Source organism: Mobula birostris, chromosome 6, assembly GCF_030028105.1.
Source record: "Mobula birostris isolate sMobBir1 chromosome 6, sMobBir1.hap1, whole genome shotgun sequence".
In the NCBI taxonomy this organism is placed as follows: Eukaryota; Metazoa; Chordata; class Chondrichthyes; order Myliobatiformes; family Myliobatidae; genus Mobula; species Mobula birostris.
The window spans coordinates 150,041,976-150,064,472 of NC_092375.1; the positions used below are offsets into that span (position 1 = coordinate 150,041,976).

Here is a 22,497-nt window from a genome sequence, read left to right on the forward strand (position 1 = left end):
ATTCCTGGTCAATTAATCCCTGGAAAGCAAGTACACCCTTGGGAAAAGTGCAGGGCAATGTAGCCAGCATCTAAATTGGGCAGGATCTGTTCTCATATTTCTTTCCCAATGGGAAATCAAGTTGCAGAACAACTTGTTCTCTTGCACCATAACTGACAACTGAACATATGGTTCAAGAAAAAGAACTGAGCATTTTTAATTTATTTTCTTCTACTTACCTTATCCTCATGGACACGTTAAAGGCAGGAAACATGTTTCTGATGTTGGGGGAGTCCAGAACCAGAGGCCACAATTTGAGAACAAGGGGTAGGCTATTTAGAACGGAGTTGAGGAAAAACTTTTTCACCCAGAGGGTTGTGGATCTGTGGAATGCTCTGCCTCAGAAGGTGGTGGAGGCCAATTCTCTGGATGCTTTCAAGAAAGAGTTAGAGCTCTTAATGATAGCGGAGTCAAGGGATATGGGGAGAAGGCAGGAACAAGGTACTGATTGTGGATGATCAGCCATGATCACAGTGAAAGGCGGTGCTGGCTCAAAGGGCCGAATGGCCTACTCCTGCACCTATTGTCTATTGTCTCATCAGCTGGAGTTTACCTTATTTATAGTTTATAATTCAAATTATAAGCTATAAATTATAAGTAAAATAAAAATAAAATGGATTGATTTATGAACTTTCTAAATTAATATCAACTGGTAGAAGAAAATTACAGGATTAAGAAGGTAAGTGACTTAGTAATGCTGCCACAAAACAGCAAATTTCATGAGATATGTCAGTAATAATAAACCCGATTCTGAAATAGTGTCAAAGCTATAGAGCACGGAAAACACCCCCTTCGGCCCAATGTGGCAATGCTGACTCACAACAGTTTAGTAACACCATGACCACTTTGATTACTTTGACTAAAGCGGGAAATGTTTCTTTATTCTAATTATGTTCTTTCTTGTAAAGATTATGTATTATTTATATTTTTCTTGTGATTGCTGCTTATATGATGCAATGTGCCTGTGATGCTGCTGCAAGGTTTTCAATGCACCTATGCATACATGCATCTAGAAACATAGAAACAAAGAAAATAGGTGCAGGAGTAGGCCATTCGGCCCTTCGAGCCTGCACCGCCATTTATTATGATCATGGCTGATCATCCAACTCAGAACCCCGCCCCAGCCTTCCCTCCATACCCCCTGACCCCCGTAGCCACAAGGGCCATATCTAACTCCCTCTTAAATATAGCCAATGAACTGGCCTCAACTGTTTCCTGTGGCAGATGATAATAAACTCAATCTTGACTTCGACTGTAACAGCTAATTCCATATACATACCCATATAAATGTTAAAAAGTTGCCCTTCAGGTCAATTTTAAATCTTACCTTCTCACTTTAAATTATACCCTCTTTATACTATTATAACATTTCTTAAAATTGATTAAAATCAACAGTATTATGGATTAAGTGCAGAGCTAGTTTCCAAATAGGGACACTTTGTACATAAAAATAAATATCCCACCCACTACTCTAACTACTTAGTTAAATCAAAAACTAAGATTTATTTTTCTAATTAGTCATACAGATCAGAGGCAGGTCCTCTGGCCAAATGATCCAAGCTGACCAAGATGCCAATCAATGCTATTTCCATTTGTACATGTTTAGCCTATATCCATAAAAACATTTTCTATTCATGTACCTGCCCAAATGTTGTCTAAATGATGTAATTGTATCCATCTCTACTACTTTCTCTGGCAGTACATTCCACACACGCATCACCTTCTGCGTGAAGAAGATGTGCCTTGGGTCCCTTTTAATTGTTTTCCCTTTCATGCCCTCTAGGCTTTGATTCCCTTTCCCTGGGAAAAAGACTATGTATACATTTACCCTATTCCTCATGATTTTATAGATCGTTATGAGATCACACCTCATTCTGCTATGTTCCAATGAATGTATTCCCAGAATGCTCAACCTCCCACTATAACTCAGCCCTGTGAGGTTTGACAAAATCCTCATAAATCTTTTCTACAGTTTTTTGGTATTCTGGAAAATAACTGTATATTGGTCACACAAATAACAAGCAAATTGTAGTGTTCTCGTGCAGTGTGTTGAAACTCTGACTAAACACCAAGTTAAACCGGAGTCAATGAAGACCAAGTCGTAGTAAGGTTAACCATTTACTGTGCACTCTTCCACATTAACATTGTATGGTGAAAACTGTTGATAAAAAAATACAAACATGTACAGCGCCTGTTTCATTCTGGAGACCATGCGTGCTCTCTTCTTTTAGCGAGTGTCTCCAGCCGCCCCGAGTAGCGGGTGAGGGGTTCGCGTCAAACTGCTATCGGGCTCGAGCTGACCCCGCGTTTGAAATTGAAAAGCCAGCATGCACGGCACCCCAACCGCCGCTTCCTTAACAGAAACCACGTTGATATTTTACTTCAAATACATTCTTATGAACTTACGGCATTGCTTCTAGAATGTTTCTTTGTGGGTCGAAACGGAGCTCATCAAGATCATGCTGCACGCATGGCACCCACCTTCTCACCTTCTCCGAACCGGAGGTTACACATAAGACGCGGCGAAACTAGAGGTGACGTCATCACATGCCGCGATATACCACAGACAATGAATTTACCTTTGTTAACTGTAACTTAATTATCTACTTTTAACTTTAACTAGAAAATAGTTACAAACAAATCATTTAAAACGTAGACCCAACAAAGTCAAATAAATGCCTTAAGGGCAACACACAAATACTTAAATGACCAACATATCTAAAATATGTAAAACATATGAATGTCCTTTGGTTTGCATATTGAAAATAAAACATGCCTACCAGATCATATGATGACAGAACCTTCCTTTGCACATCATTTAGTGTTCCTTTGGACTCCAAATAGGGATACTCATTCTTCATGTTGAGTGTTACTACAGAAGTGTTGTCGCCATTCAATAATCTTGATGACAGGGTCAGTATGCACTGAGATAGATTGGCAGTGGGAGCTAATCCACATATTTCCTTAAGAGAGACTATAGCATTCTGCACAGAAAAAAAATGAACCAAGCAAGCAATCAAGACATATTGAGCCATTTTATAAGTAACCAGTATGACAATAGTTTCACAAAAAAGAAATACTGTTTGCTAGGAGAGTGAGAAAACATTTTAAAACTTTTTTTTAAACTTATGCAATTGCAAACTAAAAAGGTGTGACAAATAATCTAACAAAAAGGACTGTTTATTTAAGTTTGGACCTTTGAAATAATAATAGCCAAATCCTACAACTCTGATTTCTTTCATTTTAAGTTGGTGCACTTAAAAACAACATGCACCAACTCAAATTACATTAAAAAATCTTTAATCAGGTGCTTATCATTTCTACGACTAGCAATTTCCTAACTCCCTTAAATAACTTAAAGATCTCCACAAAGAAAAAAACTTCAAGAACACATTTTTAAGCAATGTTGTATTCAATTTAGTCTGATGACAGCTTTTTAATGTAGCCCTGATTTTCTGAACCATGACCAAGAAAAGTAATGTGTTACTGTTCCCTTCATGTACAACTTCTGATGTCTACTGCTGTCTTCCCACTCCTCATATAAGCTTTCACCCTTTTATCAGTTAGGATGGTCCTCTACCTGACATAAGGTATCAGACTTTGGATCCAGTTTATTAGAATGTTATCTGTACAACCAAATATGGAATGAAACATGACCACCGCTCTCCTATGGAGGATCTAGACACAAAAGGTTAATAATTCCATCCCCACCAACACAGATACTGTTCAACTCACTAATTTCCCCTAGCAATTTGTTTATCACTCCAGATTCCACCATCAGCAGTTTCTTATGTCTACAGATTATGCTCAATATATGTCATTAATATAACTTTTAAATAATTGTGACTACATCCTTAATTCTTTATTTACCCTATTTTAACATGCTTGATCTATAAATGTGAACTATGTAGCTCAAAGTCATTACCATATGTAATTGGTGCCACGTACTGCATATATTGTAATAACAAATTATTAATCAGCATCAGTCTTAATTGAAATTCAAATATATTTAATTCTTCATTTTAGCTTCCTTTTTTATTGTTCTCAAAATATGTTTTTCCCTGAACAAATAATTAAATCACAATCTGCTAAACTAAGTTTCAATTCACTTCCAAAGTAAAGGGCAAATTAAATACTAACATGTAAACATTCTACAATCACCAATTTATTAGTAGCATGTTTTCTGGCACTCCTGATAGCACACTTCACAACAAATAACATCAATCAGTATAATGACACAAAGGAGAGAAATACAATTCTCCAACACTTTTCTGGGACATTTGTGTAATTAGAAGAGCCCGGGCACTATTACCACAGCATTAACAAATATGGTTTGGGGATAGTAGGAATATAATCAGAAATATTCAGAGATGATCTTTGCAAATGTCCTTAAAAAGAAAGATGAACCTCGGCAGCTTAGAGCCTCCAGCTGCCATCAGTTGTGGAGCAATTTTGACTGGGGATACTCAAGATCTCATATTTGGAAAAGCAGAGATACCCATCAGATTATAGAACTAGAAGAGTTCACAAAGATAAGGAAGTTGAGACCATAAATAGATGCACGAGATTCCAATTTGCTCAAATTTGTGAGATGTGCCCTATTAAATCTTCCCCTCTCACCTTAAAACTATGCCTTCCAGTTCTTGACCCCCACCCCAAAACCAGGACAGAAGACTGGGTGCATTCACCCAATCTATGCCCCTCATTATTTTATATATCCATATAAAATCAGCTGTTAGTTTGCCACTCTCTAAAATCCTAGCACATCCAACCTCTCCCTATAACTCAGTCCCTCAAGTTCTGACAATATTCTTGTAAACCTTTATTGCACTCTTTCCAATTTAATCTCTGCTGTAACAAGATGACCAAAATGGAACACAATACCCAAGTGTGACTTCACCTGCACCATGACCTCCCAATTTTTATAGTCAACTCAAAAAAGCCAACATGTCAAAAGCTTTCTTCACCACCTTGTCTAACTATGACTCCATTTTCAGTAAACCATGCACTTCGACTCCAAGGTTTTTCTGTTCTACAGCATTCCTCAGGGACCTACTGTTCACTGTGAAAGTTCTACCTGCATCCAGCTTTCCAAATTACAACACCTCACAAGACCATAACTTTGATAACCTTCTTCATTGTCACTATACCACATATTACTAACCATGCCAAGTACATTCTGATCCAAACTGTAGAACTAGAAAACAAAGAACAATGGATTCAGCATCAACCCCAGAGTCACACCGGCTATCACAGGCCACCAGTCTGAGAATCAACCTTCCACCATCATCATCTGCTTTCTACCAAAAAGCCAATTGTGCATGCAATTAGGCAGCTCTCTGGATTCCATGATATCTAACCTTCCAGCACAGTCCCTACCATGCGGCCTTATTTAAGCCCATATAAACCATGCCTACTGCCCTGTCCTCATCAGCTTCCTTGCTCACATCATCAAAAACTCATTCAAGTCATAAGTTGTAAAACATGATCTCCCATGCACAAAGCCATGTTAACTACCCTAATTAACCTATCTCTCCAATGTATGTATATTTAAACCCTCAGAATCCTCGCCAATAATTTAAGTATCATCAATGTCAAACATACTGGTCTATTGTTCCCAGGATTTTTTTTTACCAACCTTCTTAAATAAAGGCACCATATTTACTCTACCAGCACCACACCCTTGGTTAACAATAATGCAAATATCTCTGCCAGAGCTCCTGTAAATTCTTCTCTAGCCTCCCAGTGTTCTTAGATATATATAAGTCAGGCACTGGAGAGTTGTCTACCTTCATAATTTTTAAGACATCCAGCACTTCCTGTATTGGTTAATACATGTTTTTCTTATGAACGCTCCTTATATGATGCCTGTAATGCAGCTGCAAATAAGTTTCCCTTTCACCCGTCCATACATGTACTTGTGCATATGACAAAATGACAAATTCAATTTTGATAAATACTGTAATGCAGGCTATCCACAAGACATCCTCATTTATTTTTGTTAGTTCAGAAGTCCTCATGTGTTTCTCTATGGTAAAAGCAGGGGAGAAATATTCATAAAAGTCCTTGCCCATTCCTGCAGCTCATTCAAAGATATCCCCTTTGGTTATGAGGGACTCTATTCTTTTTCTAGTTTCTCTTTCCCTAATGTGCTGATAAAATCTCTTTGGATTTCCCCAATTTTCTGTCATATCTCCCTTTTGCCCTCCTGATTTCCTTCTAGATTGCATTCCTGCATCCCCTATACCCTGCCGATACCTGACCCATCCCTGATTCTATTTCCTGGTCAGAGCCTCCATATTCCTCAAAATCCAGGGTTCCATTCTCTTTCTAGTCTTTCCCTAGAACAGGAACATGCAGACCATGAGCTTTCACTATCTCATCTTTAAACTCCACCAACTTGCCTGTTGTCTCTTTATCTGCAAACAGCCTACTGAAATCAACCATTGCAAGCCTGTGTCATACCATCAAAATTTACCATGCCCCAATTTCAAACTTAAAACTTTGGACCACTTCTGTCCTTTTCTATAACTATTTTAAAACAAAGAGGACCATGGTCACTGGTCTCAAAGTGGCCCCTCAGTATCTGTCACCTCTGAATGTATGTCAAGAAATACAACTTGGAAAAAAACTATATTTATTTACTTGGCTTATTTTGGGTGGTGATTTGTGAATTCTTCAAGAATAAATTTCTGTAATCCGAGTGGCTGTAACTCTGGGGTTGTCAGTATTGGAGAGAAGAGGTAGTAAGGTGGGGAAATAAATTGTCATTTAGCAAAAATAGTTATGTCCTCAAATTCAAAAAAATTATTAGATATTTAGTGCATATGATCCAAAAGCAATTCTAAATATTATATAATTTCATTTCATCTTCAATAATTTATTACCTGCACAGTTTCTCTGATATCTGCAGCTTCTCGTAATGGATGGCCTGCAACTTTGAATGTATCATCAATAATTTTAATCCCAGTAGTCCTTAACATGGTGTATTTTATTGTGTTCTTCACTTTTCTAACTGAATGACCACGTCTGTGAGCCTTTCCTCCACCTCGTCGATCAGTGATTGCAACATGAACAAAAAGCGTAGCAAGTTCAATTTCTTCCCCAGTGAATGTGTATAGAGGAACATGTCGATATCCAGACTGCAGACACTCAAATGGGATAGAGTACTGGCCAATAAATTCATCCCCAATGTAGTCATCGTCTAAAGCAACAAATCGAACCATTGCAAGCTCAGGAAGATTAATTTCAAACTCCAAGCTTTCATCAAACATAGGGTTCTCTCCATTTTGATGGATTGTCCTGGTTCTCATTTCTGCACAATCCACAGGAATTCCATGAATTTCCACAAAAACATATGGATCTACGACATCTCCTTTTGTACCAGAACCTTTAGGCTTTGGAAATTTCTGACCACTGATTATTTTTATATGTAGAACCTGAGGTGAGACTCCTGGAAACACTCCCTCAGTGTTGGCACTGAAATAGGACAGCTCATCACGCATGATCGCAGGCCGTAAAACGTAACCACAGCAACCGTTCTGACGAAACCAGCCAACATTAAGATCCAACATTGGGCCTGGGATCTGGCAGTTGATGGCCACCAACTGACAGCCACAATTCCAGAATTCTTGTGGATTCAAATTGCTTGATTCTATACCCAAGAGAGAAGGAAAAACACGTGACAGAAACTTTTTATTGTAGTTCACAAAGTCTCCTGGTAATTCATTTGCCAATATCCTTGCATCAGATTCAATGAAGTTGCATATTTCCCAATATTTCTGGTTCTTCATTGAATACTGAAAATCTGTGAACCGCACAGTCTGACACAGTGTGACCAGATCAGAGAGTTCCCTACACAATCGAATTGTACGCTTAGCAACAAAAAATGTATCAGTCAACCTTCTGGAAACTAGTACTTCTTCATCTTCATCTGTCACGTCACCTTCTGATAAATCATTGTTTAGTGCTAGTTTTTTTCCCTTCAAGATAATTTTTCCCTTCAGGTTTTCTGGTGCAGGAAGGTAGCTGTCTGCTAAATTTGGGGGCTCCGTATATAATTTTTCTCCAAAGGTCTTTTTCATTTTCTGAGCCATCACTTTTTGTTGTTCTACTGTGCAGTGATTTCGCAAGGATACAATCAAAGGGTACTCAGAAGTTAAAAACGCATATTTATTAATCACTTCAATTACATTACAGAAGGGGATTGGTGAGGTCACATTGTTGCGTTTACTGACAACTGGCTCATTATTTGGACCATTATACACATCAAGCTCAATACTTCTACAGCCCAATTTCAAGGCCTTAACATATCCATGCACATCAGATGGACCTTTAATATTGCTTTCTTTCAGATAGGTGTTGTAAGATGCATTGATATAATAATGGGACAATGGCTGAGTCATATCCTGACAGACTTTATTGTGTTCTGGATCAAATATGCTGCACTCTGCTGATAACAGATATCGAGTAAAACCATCAATACTAAGGTAACCCTGCAGCTGACCTTGTTGCGAAGGTTCGTATCTCTTTATAATATCGAGACACATTTCCTTTGTGGCGTGTATCATTCCTTGTTCTGTTTCTAAAAATAACATTAAATCTTTGGCATCTAGGTATTCTTTATTCCTGGATATTTGAACAAGTAAGAAATATACTTCAGGCCTAGTGCACAAATCACTGTAGACATCGGAAAACTCCTCCTTTGTTACCCTTGTAGTTAGCTTCTCTTTACGTTTCTGTACCTCTCTAAATTTAATTCTGATTCTGGCCTCCTTCAAACCTGGATTGAGATTCTTTATCAGTTTCACTGCAGTGTCTTCTAACATAATTCCATTGCCATCTATATCAGCCTCATCAAACACAGAATGGAGCCACTTAGTCCTTGGTGTATTCTGGTCATTTTCGATCAAATACAGAGCTTCCTTACCATGTAAAGCAATATACCGTAAGCCTGTCACCCAAATGTTAGCGACATCTGCAGAACTTGCTACGAGGTCCAATGACTCATAATTATCCCCATATATTAATGAGAAGGAACAGTCTTCACAAATCTGATCCACAACTGCACAACTTCTGAAAGTCTCTGTGTTTTTTCCAACTCTAACTTCTTTAAACAGAGAAACATCAAGTTTAGCCTTATCAGGGTCCTTTTTGGATGGTTCCCAACGCAAAGCCAGAAGGTCAAGATCTAAAGTGAAGAAGCGACTGTAGATGCGAGTATTTGAACGCACTTTCTTCAGCTCACAGCCAGCCTGCATGAAGCTAATGCAGTCAGTGGCACTGCTAATTTTTCTTTCGGAAGGCATACTACTGAATGAAACAGTTTTCTTCCGCTCCTGTCTCTGTCTTGTGGAATCCTGTAGAACAAGTACAAAACAAATAATATAAGAACAATCATCACATTTCTATATTACTGAACTATGGGCTATTATTTTGTTTTCCATTCTTTTTCCTCTCCACTGGTCATAAGGTATTTGATCCTCGCCGCCCAAGATAAAAGTTTTAAAAATTAGCACCTCCAATAATGCAGTACAACCTCCACTTATCAACCTATATTTTCAATTTTCAGATGACAAAATATCTATTAGTAGCCCCAGGTGTAGACCAGGACTTCTAGACTCCAAGGCATAGGAAGGCAAATGAAAGGAGTGTAATTCACTAATCTCTATTGATTACACCTACTTGAGATCATGGGGATTGATTAAATACAGAATCACTGACATTTACTGGCATCCAGGTTTCCCAAGAAAATATCCCCCCAATATTTAAATATATTTTATATGCTAATCGATTATTTGAATAAGTTTACATTTTAGACGTTAATGCCCCAGAGTTCTTGTTCTCCAAAAAAGAGCCCATCTATTTGTTCTGCACAGCAGCAACTGAGAGTATTTTTGATCCAAATGAGGATGATCCCTGTGTTTTCTGATTAGCCTTGCAAGTGGAATCTTGTCAAAGGCCTTCTAAAATCCATACAGACTCCATCAAAGGCACTACCCTTGTCAATCTCCCCATTAACTTATCAAACAAAAACCAGCCTGGTCTTTAACAAATCCATAATGATCATGCTTAAATAATTTCAATCTAAAGATGGTTAGTACTAACATTCAGAATCTTCCATTATTAAAATTTGACTGACTGATCTGTAGGTACTCATTTTATCCCCTTCCACTTTTATTGGCAATTGTACCATGCAGTGGATTTTGGTTAATTAGGCCATCAGTCAATCGGAGCAACCACTTATTTAGGGCAACTCATAAAGAACAAAACCTAATTCAGAATATAGCGAGGATTCCCTTCATTTATTTGGGGCACTATGCCACTTAATTAGGACAGGAGACTGTTGCCAAACAGTTTCTACTAGTGTTAGTCACATGCGCTTGTGTAGCCATTAGACTTTGTGCTTTGAGTGAACAGTTTTTAAATTACATCAGCTGCATGTGCTTGTGTTCAAAAAGCAGTGATTTTTGTCACTTATAGTTGGCAAGAAATAAGCAGTAACACAATTCAGAATTGTTTTGTTCACTGTGGTTTCAAGCACTTAGGCTTGGAGATGCCACAAATGGCCAGGAGTGAAAATGAAACAATTTCACTACTGCAGCAAGTTAGGAACTATGGAGAATGCGAATGAATCAACTATTATCATGAATGTTACAATGAAAATGAAGATTTGGAGGATGCAGTTGTCAAAATCATTGTATAAAGGCAGTACATTATTTGCACTGTTCATTTACAGTCAAAAGAACAGAACAGCGTACACTGGATGAATTCCTCCACTGATAATTCTTCAGAACTAATGCACAGTTTTAGTGTACTGTAGTATTGGTATGTTCTAATTTGTTCTGGAATTAATTTAAATACCTAATTTCTTACTCAGTTAAATGGTAATTTTTTTTAATACACCTTTTAACTATTTCCAGGAAACTTCAGCTAATTGGGACAACACCTGAATCTGGCCAAAATATACTAGTTCCAATGTGTCCCAATGAACCAGAATCCACTGTATTTACATTCCTCCATGAACCACAGCCTGTATCTGGAAAGGATTAGAAGATTACTTCCAGAACCTCCATTGTATCTTCCCTTGCTTCCCCCATATGTCAGAGTATCCAGCATTTTCTCCTGTCGTTTTAGGAGTAGTTGGGTATAGGCCATCCCTGGGTAATGAATGCGTTCCATCTTTACAGAAGTTCAATTTGGTCCAGGCCATCCCTGGGTAATGAATGTGTTCCATCTTTACAGAAGTTCAATTTGGTCCATGAGTTGGAAAAAACACAAAAAAACATTTAACATGAGAAACCGCACCTCTACAGTATTCTAAAAAAGCATCTAAGAATGATAAAAAGTATCAATTACTAAAAGTGGAAGGAAAGAAGAAACATGTTTTGCTGTTTATACATCCTCCAGACATTTGAAATTACTAAAGTTACGTAAATTCTTTCCTATGTCAGAATTTCCAGAAGTCAAGCCATAAGCCAGTCATTCAAAGTTCCAAGTTCAAAGTACATTTATTACCAAAGTATATATATGGTATAAAATCTTGAGATTTGTTTTCTTGCAGGCAGCCACCAAACAAAGAAACACAACAGAACCCGTTCAAAGGAAAACTCTACACAAGACCATCAAACACCCAATGTGCAAAGAAAGAACAAATTATGCAAAAAATAACAAGTAAATAGATAACATTAACCGGAGATCCCCAAAAGTGAGTCCTCAGCACACGCTACAGGCCACAGCTGCAGAGTTAGTTCACTGCTGAAGCACCCCAATCAAATCGTGCAAATAGGAAAAAAAGTAAACAAAAAAAAACGCAAGGAACATGAACTGCTGAGTCCCTGAAGTTCCCAAAGTGAGTAATGGAGCTGACCATGAGTTCATATTCTCCCATTAGGAATCAACACAGAATCTCATCCACCCTGAATCCCTTAAAGATTGTAGAACTGCCAGATTATTCAGTTGGCCAATAAATACATTCTTAAAAGGGAAATTACAGGCCGTAAATGATCGCAGTTCAGAAGTATCCAGCAAGCTGTCTGCAAGGTATCACAGTTGATCACCGGTACCATCTTGCCACCTATGTTGGCCTGCATTTTTTTGATCTTAGGATGTGAACAACATTGACAAACCAGTATTTGTTACCAATGCATTCAAGTTCATTGCATGCGCTATCCGTAAAACTAATACAGGAGGACGAGCAAACTGTTCCCTGCTGGAAATTAGTAAATAACTGGGGTCCTTACAGATGTCCATCTGTTTTTTGTGATTTTTATATCTGCTGCCTGATTTATTGAACCCAGATTCAAGGGGTAGATTTCCCAGCTGTGAAATTTGTACAAATTTGTGCCCTTATGGTGGGCTCCAAGAGGTGTCCATCATCAGAGTACAGTCAGGAAAATGCAACTAAGAAATGGTCAACAAGTTCAAGATTTCAGTGTTGTGTGGGAATTCTGCACAAGGTCTGGTCCACTAAATCTCTACCGGAAGGTCAGAAGCTTTCCATAAACTAAAGCATTTGTTTACATTACTACAAATTGATTGTGTCAGTCCAGATGACCCTGTGTGTCTGGACCACATCCATTTTCCTCTGTAATGATAGATTACTGTATGGCAACCTGAAAGAGGCCTTGCTTAAGTTTGTTAGATAAGGATAAGCAGCAGAACATAAATACAAGCCCCTACTATTCCAAGTACAGTTCATCACTGCTGGACCAAATCAGATCACCTAGAAATTCCCACATTAAATGGAGGAATATCAGAAGTTAATATATTTTTTCTCTACTTTGTTAGTACAAGCTATATCCATAGAAGAAACTTAGCAGATAAAAAAAGATATTTTTATTCTTCCAGCCCTGATTTCATTGCAGTATTTTGAAAGAATTAGTATGTTATATTCAGCAGATTACATTTGAATTACAATGCCTACAAAAAGTATTCACCACCATCCCCCCAGAAATTTTCATGGTTTATCGTTTTACAACATTGAATCGCAGTGCATTTAATTTGGCTTTTTTTTGACACTGATCACCAGAAAAATACATTTTCATGTCAAAGTGAAAACAGATCTCTACAAGGTGATCTAAGTTAATTACAAATATAAAACACAAAATAATTGATTGCCTAAGTATTCACTCCTTTAATATGACACACCAAATCATCACTGGTGCAGCCAATTGGTTTTAGAAGTCACATAATTAGTTAAAATGGAGATCATCTGTGTGCAGTCAAGGTGTTTCAATTGATTGCAGTAAAAATACCCTTGTATCTGGAAGGTCCAGCTGCAGGTGAGTCAGTATCCTAGCAAAAACTGTACCATGAAGATAAAAGAACACTCCAAGCATCTCTGTGAAAAGGTTATTGAAAAGCACAAGTCAGGAGAGGGTTACCAGAAAATTTCCAAGTCACTGAGTATCACTTGGAATAAATCGATCAATCATCACTATTGGCTGTCCTCAAAAATTGAGTGACTGTACAAGAAGGGGACTAGTGAGGGAGGTCACCAAGAGACCTATGACATCTCTGGAGGAGTTACAGGCTTCATTGGTTGAGATGGGAGAAACTGTGCTTTCAGCTGTTGCCTGGGTACTTCAGTCTCAGCTTTATGGCAGCGTGGCAAAGAGAAAGCCACCGTTAGAAAAAAAACTCACATGAAATCTTGGCTAGAGTTTGCCAGAAGTCATATGAAAGACACTGAAGTCAGTTGGAAGAAATTTCTATGGTCTGATGAAATCAAAATTGAGCTTTTTGGCCATCAGACTAAATGCTATGTTTGGTGTAAGCAAAATACAGGGAAATTCTGGAGGAAAACCTGATGCAGTCTGCGAGAGAACTGTGACTTGGGAGAAGATTTGTTTTCCAGCAAGACAATGACCCCAAGCATAAAGCCAAAGCTATACAGGGATGGTTTAAAAACAAAAACGTTAATGCACTGGAAGTGGCCAAGTCAGAGTCCCCAGAGTCCAGACCTCAATCCAGTTGAGAATTTTGAGCTAGACTTGAGAGGGCTACTCACTCGCGATCCCTATGCAATCTGATAGAGCTTGAGCAGTTTTGTAAAGAAGAATGGGGAAAAATTATAATGTCCAGATGTGCAAAACTAATAGAGACCTATCCACACAGACTCAAGGCTGTAATTGCTGCCAAAAGTGCACCTACTAAATACTTCGCCTCAAACTTCCACCCTCCCCTTATATTCACTTTGTCTATTTCTGACATCCCCCTCTCCTTTTTTGATCTGTCACTAGCTCCAGAGACAAAATGTCTACCAATATCTTTTCTAAACCTACCAATTCCCACAACTATTTTGGCTACACCTTTTCCCATCCTTTCTCCTCTAAAACTGCCCTTGACTTTGTCATTTCCTTCGACTCTATATATCTGTTCCCAGGATAAAATGTTCCTTTCCAGGACATCAGAGATATCCTCTTACTTCAAAGAACAGTGTTTGCCTTTGATGCTGCTTTCACCCACATCTCCTCCATCCGTCACCCAGACAGCCGGGGTCACCCCATCTTCCTGCCGGCTTGACAGGGATAGCGTTCCTCTTGTCTCCATCTACCATCCTAGGAGTCTCCACATTCAACACATTATACTCCACATTGTCCACAATTTTCAATAGGATTCTACCAGCAAACACATCTGACCTCTCCCCTACTCTCCACTTTCTATAGGGATTGCTCCCTCCATAATTCCCTTGTCCATTCACCCCTCCCCACTGAACATCCTCCTGGCACATACCCCGGCATGCAACAGAAATGCTACACCGGCCCATTTACTTTCTCCCTTACCTCCATTCAGGGCCCCAAGCAGTCATTCCAGGTGAGGTACACTTCACCTACAAATCTATTGGGTCATCTACTGTACAAATCTATTGGATCATCTATGGTGCTCCTGATCCAGCCTCTTCTATATTGGTGAAACCCAATGTAAATTGGTGGATTGCTTTCTCGAGCACCTCAGCTTTATCAGCCAGGAACAGAATTTCCAAGTGGCCAACAATTGTAATTCCTATCCCCACTCCCATTCCAACATGTTGGTCCATAGCCTCCTCTTTTGCCATGATGAGGCCACTCTCATATTCCATCTGAGTATCCTCGAACTAGATGGCATGAACAACAATTTTTCCTTCCAGTAAAAATTTCCCTCCCCCTTCCTTCTTCTTCTATTCTCCATTCTGGCCTCTTAGCTGTTCTTCTCAGCTGCCTATCACTTCCCCTGGTGCCCCTCCTTTTCCCTTCTCCCATGGTCCATTCTTCTCTTCTCTCAGATTCCTTCTACTCCAGCCCTTTGTTTCCGACTCACTTAGCTTCACCTAACACCTTCTGGCTATCTTTTTTCCCCTCCCAACAACACACACAAAATGCTGGAGCAATTCAGAAGGCCAAGCAGCAGCTATGGAAAAAAGTATAGTCTTGACATTTTGTGTCGAGACCCTTCATCAGGACTGAAGAAAAAAAACGAGGAGACAGAGGAAGAAGGTGGGGAGTGGGGAACAGGAAGAAACACAAGGTGATAGGTGAAACCAGAAGGGTGAGGCAGGGGTGAAGTAAAGAGCTGGGAAGTCGATTGGTGAAAGAGATGCAGGGCTGGAGAAGGAGAAATCTGATAGGTGAGGACAGAGGCCTTGGAAGAAAGAAAATGGGGAGGAGCACCAGAGGGAGGTGATGGGCATGTAAGGAGATAAGGTGACAGAGGGAAATGGATAATGGTGAAGGGGTGGGGGAAGCCATTACAGAAGTTCAAGAAATCGATGTTCATGCCATCAGGTTGGAGGCTAACCAGATGAAATAAGGTGTTGCTGCTCCAGCCTCAGTGTGGTCTCATCACGACAGTACAGGAGGCCATGGACTGACATAAGCACATAAGAAATAGAAACAGGAGTAGGCCATCTGACCCGTTGAGTCTGTTCCACCATTCAATAAGATCATGGCTGATCTGGCCATGGACTTGATTCCACCTACCTGCCTTTCCCCATAACCCTTAATTCCCCTACTATCCAAACTTCTTTTAAATATATTTACTGAGGTAGCCTTCACTGCTTTATGTCAGAATGGGAATGGAAAGTGGAATTAAAATAGGTGGCCACTGGGAGATCTTGCTTTTTCTGGCAGATGGAGTGCTTGGCAAAGCGGTCTGCCAATCTACATCAATCTCACCGATATACAGGAGGCCACATTGGGAGCACTGGATACAGCAGATGACCTCATCAGACTCACGGGTGAAGTGCCACATCACCTGGAAGGACTGTTTGGGGCAATGAATGGTACTGAGGGAGAAGGTGTAAGGGCAAGTGTAGCACTTCCACAGATAAGTGCCAGGAGGGAGATCAGTGGGGAGGGACAAATGGACAAGTGAGTTGTATAGGTGCAATCTCCACAGAAAGCAGAAAGTGGGGGGGGTGGGGGGTCAGTTGTACTTGGTGTTGGGATCCCGTCAGACATTGTGGAAGTTATGGAGAATTACGTGCTGGATGATGTGGAGGCTGGTGGGATGGTGGGACAAGGGTGACACTATCTCTGGTGGGGTCTTTGGAGGATGAGGTGAGGGCAGACATGCGTGAAATAGAAGAGATGCAGTTGAGATTGGCATTGATGGTGGAAGAACGAAAGCCCCTTTCTTTGAAGAAAAAGGACATCTCCTTAGTTCTGGAATGAAAAACCTCATCCCGAGAGCAGATGTGGTGGAGATGGAGAAATTGAGAGTGAATGGCAGTTTTACAAGTTATAGGGTGAGAAGAGGTATAGTCCAGGTAGCTGTGAGAGTCAGTCGGTTTATAATAGACATCAGTAGATAAGCTGTCTCCAGAGATTGACAGAGATCGAGAAAAGGGAAGTACGTGTGTTGGAACTGGACCAGGTAAATTTGAGGGCAGGGTGGAAGTTGGAGGCAAAGTGATGAACGTAGAACATAGAATAGTACAGCACAGTACAGGCCCTTCGGCCCACAATGTTGTGCCGACACTCAAACCCTGCCTCCCATATAAGCCCCCACCTTAAATTCCTCCATCTACCTGTCTAGTAGTCTCTTAAACTTGACTAGTGTATCTGCCTCCACCACTGACTCAGGCAGTGCATTCCACGCACCAACCACTCTCTGAGTGAAAAACCTTCCTCTAATATTCCCCTTGAACTTCCCACCCCTTACCTTAAAGCATGTATTGAGCAGTGGTGCCCTGAAGAAGAGGCACTGGCTATCCACTCTAACTATTCCTCTTATTATATTGTACACCTCTATCATGTCTCCTCTCATTCTCCTTCTCTCCAAAGAGTAAAGCCCTAGCTCCCTTAATCTCTGATCATAATGCATACTCTCTAAACCAGGCAGCATCCTGGTAAATCTCCTCTGTACCCTTTCCAATGCGTCCACATTCTTCCTATAGTGAGGCGACCAGAACTGAACACAGTACTCCAAGTGTGGCCTAACCAGAGTTTTATAGAGCTGCATCATTACATCGCGACTCTTAAACTCTATCCCTCAACTTATGAAAGCTAACACCCGATAAGCTTTCTTAACTACCCTATCCACCTGTGAGGCAACTTTCAGGGATCTGTGGACATGTACCCCCAGATGCCTCTGCTCTTCCACATTACCAAGTATCCTGCCATTTACTTTGTACTCTGCCTTGGAGTTTGTCCTTCCAAAGTGTACCACCTCACACTTCTCCGGGTTGAACTCCATCTGCCACTTCTCAGCCCACTTCTGCATCCTATCAATGTCTCTCTGCAATCTTTGACAATCCTCTACACTATCTACAACACCACCAACCTTTGTGTCGTCTGCAAACTTGCCAACAAACCCTTCAACCCCAACATCTAGGTCGTTAATAAAAATCATGAAAAGTAGAGGTCCCAGAACAGATCCTTGTAGGACACCACTAGTCACAATCCTCCAATCTGAATGTACTCCCTCCACCACGACCCTCTGCCTTCTGCAGGCAAGCCAATTCTGAATCCACCGGGTCAAACTTCCCTGGATCCAATGCCTTCTGACTTTCTAAATAAGCCTACCTTGTCAAATGCCTTACTAAAATCCATATAGATCACATCCACTACACTACCCTCATCTATATGTCTGGTCACCTCCTCAAAGAACTCTATCAGGCTTGTTAGACACGATCTGCCCTTTACAAAGCCATGTTGACTGTCCCTGATCAGACCATGATTCTCTAAATGTCCATAGATCCTACCTCCAAGAATCTTTTCCAACAGCTTTCCCACCACAGACGTAAGGCTCACTGGTCTATAATTACCCAGACTATCCCTATGACCTTTTTTGAACAAGGGGACAACATTCGCCTCCCTCCAATCCTCCGATACCATTCCCGTGGACAACGAGGACATAAAGATCCTAGGCAGAGGCTCAGCAATCTCTTCTCTCGCCTCATGAAGCAGCCTGGGGAATATTCCATCAGGCCCCGGGGACTTATCCGTCCTAATGTATTTTAACAACTCCAACACCTCCTCTCCCTTAATATCAACATGCTCCAGATCATCAACCTCACTCATATTGTCCTCACCATCATCAAGTTCCCTCTCATTGGTGAATACCGAAGAGAAGTATTCATTGAGGACCTCACTCACTTCCACAGCCTCCAGGCACATCTCTCCATCTTTATCTCTAATCGGTCCTACCTTCACTCCTGTCATCCTTTTTTTCTTCATATAATTGAAGAATGCCTTGGGGTTTTCCTTTACCCTACTCGCCAAGGCCTTCTCATGCCCCCTTCTTGCTCTTCTCTTCCCCTTCTTAAGCTCCTTTCTTGCTTCCCTATATTCCTCAATAGACCCATCTGATCCTTGCTTTCTAAAACTCATTTATGCTGCCTTCTTCCACCTGACTAAATTTTCCACCTCACTTGTCACCCATGGTTCCTTCACCCTACCATTCTTTATCTTCCTCACTGGGCCAAATTTATCCCTAACATCCTGCAGAAGATCTCTAAACATCGACCATATGTCCATAGTATATTTCCCTGCAAAAACATCATCCCAATTCACACCCGCAAGTTCTAGCCTTATAGCCTCATAATTTACTCTTCCCCAATTAAAAATTTTCCTGTCCTCTCTGATTCTATCCTTTTCTATGATAATGCTAAAGGCCAGGGAGCGGTGGTCACTGTCCCCCCAGATGCTCACCCACTGAGAGATCTGTGACCTGACCCGATTCATTACCTAGTACTAGATCTAGTATGGCATTCCCCCTAGTCGGCCAGTCCACATACTGTGACAGGAATCAGTCCTGGACACACTTAACAAACTCTGCCCCATCTAAACCCTTGGAACTAATCAGGTGCCAATCAATATTAGGGAAGTCAAAGTAACCCATGATAACAAACCTGTTATTTTTGCACCTTTCCAAAATCTGCCTCCCAATCGGCTCCTCTGTATCTCTGCTGCTACCAGGGGGCCTATAGAATACCCCCAATAGAGAAACTGCTCCCTTCCTGTTCCTGACTTCCACCCATATTGATTCAAAAGAGGATCCTGCTACATTACTCACCCTTTCTGTAGCTGTAATAGTATCCCTGACCAGTAATGCCACCCCTCCTCCCTTTTTCCGCCCTCTCTATCCCTTTTAAAGTACTGAAATCCAGGAATATTGAGAATCCATTCCTGCCCTGGTGCCAGCCAAGTCTCTGTAATGGCCACTGCATCACAATTCCATGTATGTATCCAAGCTCTCAGTTCATCACCTTTGTTCCTGATGCTTCTTGCACTGAGGTACACACATTTCAGCCCTTCTACCTTACTGTCTTTATACTGTTTATTCTGCTTCTCTTTCCTCAAAGCCTCTCTATATGTTAGATCTGGTTTTACTCTATGCACTTCTTTCACTGCTCTATCACTCTGGGTCCCATCCCCCTTGAAAATTAGTTTAAACCCTCCCGAACCATGCTAGCAAACCTACCTCCAAGGATATTGGTCCCCCTTGAGTTCAGGTGCAATCCATCCAATCAGTACAGGTCCCACCTTCTCCTGAAGAGATCCCAATGATCCAAAAATCTAAAACCCTGCTCCCTGCACCAACTCCTCAGCCATGCATTCAACTGCCATCTCCTCCAATTCTTACCATCACTGTCACATAGCACTGGCAGCAATCCTGAGAATGCCACCCTTGAGGTCCTGCTCTTCAGTCTTCTGCCTAGTTCCCGAAACTCACACTTCAGGACCTCATCCCTCTTCCTGCCTATGTCGTTGGTCCCAACAACAAACCATGCGGGTGTCCTTCTCACGTCCACAAAATCTCCTGTCAGCTCCCCTGACTATAGAGTCTCCAATGATGACAACTCTCCTCTTCCCCGTCCTACCCTTCTGCACCACCGGGTCAGACTCAGTGCCGGAGGCCCTGCCACCGTGGCTCACACCTGGTCAGTCGTCCCCGCCAATAGTATCCAGGACGGTAAACTTATTATGCAGGGGAATGGCTACAGGGGTGCTCTGCACTACCTGTCTGCTCACCTTCGCTTTCTCCCCTCTGACTGTCACCCAACGACCTGCTTCCGACAGCCTAGGTGTGACCTCGTCCCTGTAGTTCTCATCTATGACTGCCTCATTCTCCCTTATGAGTCGAAGGTCATCCAGCTGCTGCTCCAGATTCCTTATATGGTTTTCCAGATCGCCCAGCCGTATGCACTTCTGGCAGATGCGACTCTGCGGGAGAGGGACGTTTCCCCAAGACTGCCACATCTCACATGAAGTTGACAAACTCCACGCGGGTGCAGGAAGCAGCACCAATGCAGTTATCGATGTAGCTTAGGAAATGTTGGGGAATGATACCAGTGTAGGTTTGGAACATAGGCTGTTCCATGTGGCTGACTGAAAAAAGCAGGCGTAGCTGGGACTCATGCAGTGCAACTTCCTGCACCCACATGGAGCTCATCGACTTCATCAATTTTTCCTCCAACTTCCACCCTGCCCTCCAATTTACCTGATCCATTTCTGACACCTCCCTCCCCTATCTCTATTCACTCTGTCTCTATCTTGTCCTCATCTACCACCCCACTAGCCTCCGCATCCAGCACATAATTCTCCGTAACTTCTGCCATCTCTGATAGGATCCCACCACCAAGCACATCTTTCCCTCCCCCTCCCCCCACTTTCTGTGTTCCGCAGGGATCACTCCCTACACGACTCCCTTGTCCATTCATCCCTCGCCACTGATCCCCATCCTGGCACCTATCCTTGCAAGTAGAACAAGTGCTACACCTGCCCTACACTTCCTCCCTCACCACCATTCAGGGTCCTAACCAGTCCTTCCACTTCACCCATGAGTCTGTTGAGGTCATCTACTGTATCAAGTGCTGCCAGTGTGGCCTCATGTATGTCGGGAGACCGCGTGCTGTGCACCTACGCTCCATCTGCCAGAGAAAGCAGGATCTCCCAGTGGCCATTCATTTTACTTCCACTCCCCATTCCGATTCTGACATGTCAGTCTATGGCATCCTCTATTGTCGTAATGAGGCCACACTCACGAGCAACACCTTATATTCCATCTGGGTAGCCTCCAAACTGTTGGCAGCAACATCTATTTCTCGAACTTTTGGTAATGCCTACCCCCCTTCACCATTCCCCATTCCTTTTTCCCTCTCACCTTACCTCCTTACCTGCCCATCATTTCCCTCTAGCAATCCTCCCCCTTTTTCTTTGGTCCAGAGCTTTTTGTCATCTCCTAGCAGATTCTCCCTTCTCCAGCCCTTTATCTTTCACCAATCAACTTCCCAGCTCTTTACTTCAACCCTCCCTCCCTCTCCCAGTTTCACCTATCACCTTGTGTTTCTTCCTCCCCTCCCCCTACCTTATCCTGAGTCCTCATCTGTTTTCTCCAGTCCCGATGAAGGGCCTCGGCCTGAAACATCAACTGTACTCTTTTCCGTAGATGCTGCCAGGCCTGCTGAGTTCCTTCAGCATTTTGTGTGTGTTGCTTGGATTACCGGCATCTGCGGATTTTCTCTTGCTTGTGATTGGGCTTCTTCCCCTGCCCCACCTTTTATGTCATCTTCTCCCTTCCTTTCTAGTCCTGAAGAAGGGTCTTGGCCTGAAACTGAACTGCTTATTCATTTCCATAGACGCTGCCTGACCTGCTGAGTTCCTTCAGCATTTTGTGTGTTGCTTGGAATTCCTGCATCTGCAGAATCTCTTACTCTTCTTAATAACCTCTCATTTTTTTTTACCTAGTTATTATCTGTTTTGCAAGAAGTTAACAAATAAGAACAGGAGAGAAATCAACCAGTTCCTCAAGCCTGTTCCATTTAATAAGACCATGGTTTATCCAAACATGCTTGAACATCACCTTTTGCATTCTTTCCTCTTGCCCCTTTACTCACTTGAAATTCAAATGTCTGTCAATCTGGCAAGTTCCTTACCACCAAATACATGGCATTTTCTGTATCATCTGCAAACTCCTTAATCATGCCACTTGTATTTAAATCTAAATCACTGAAATGCATCACTAAAGGGAAGA

General features: G+C 41.4%; 1 protein-coding gene across 3 annotated transcripts in view; it reads right to left on the reverse strand.

Moving 5' to 3' along the window:
* plcl1 (phospholipase C like 1) overlaps positions 1–22,497 on the reverse strand; it is a 342,480-nt gene that overhangs the window by 108,701 nt on the left and 211,282 nt on the right. For all 3 annotated transcript variants that reach the window (XM_072261611.1, XM_072261609.1, XM_072261610.1), the window contains exons 3-4: positions 6,927–9,398; positions 2,820–3,023 (exon numbers count right to left, since the gene is read on the reverse strand). In XM_072261611.1, coding sequence (XP_072117712.1) covers positions 2,820–3,023; positions 6,927–9,398 — 2,676 coding nt within the window. The remainder of the gene's footprint in view (positions 1–2,819; positions 3,024–6,926; positions 9,399–22,497) is intronic.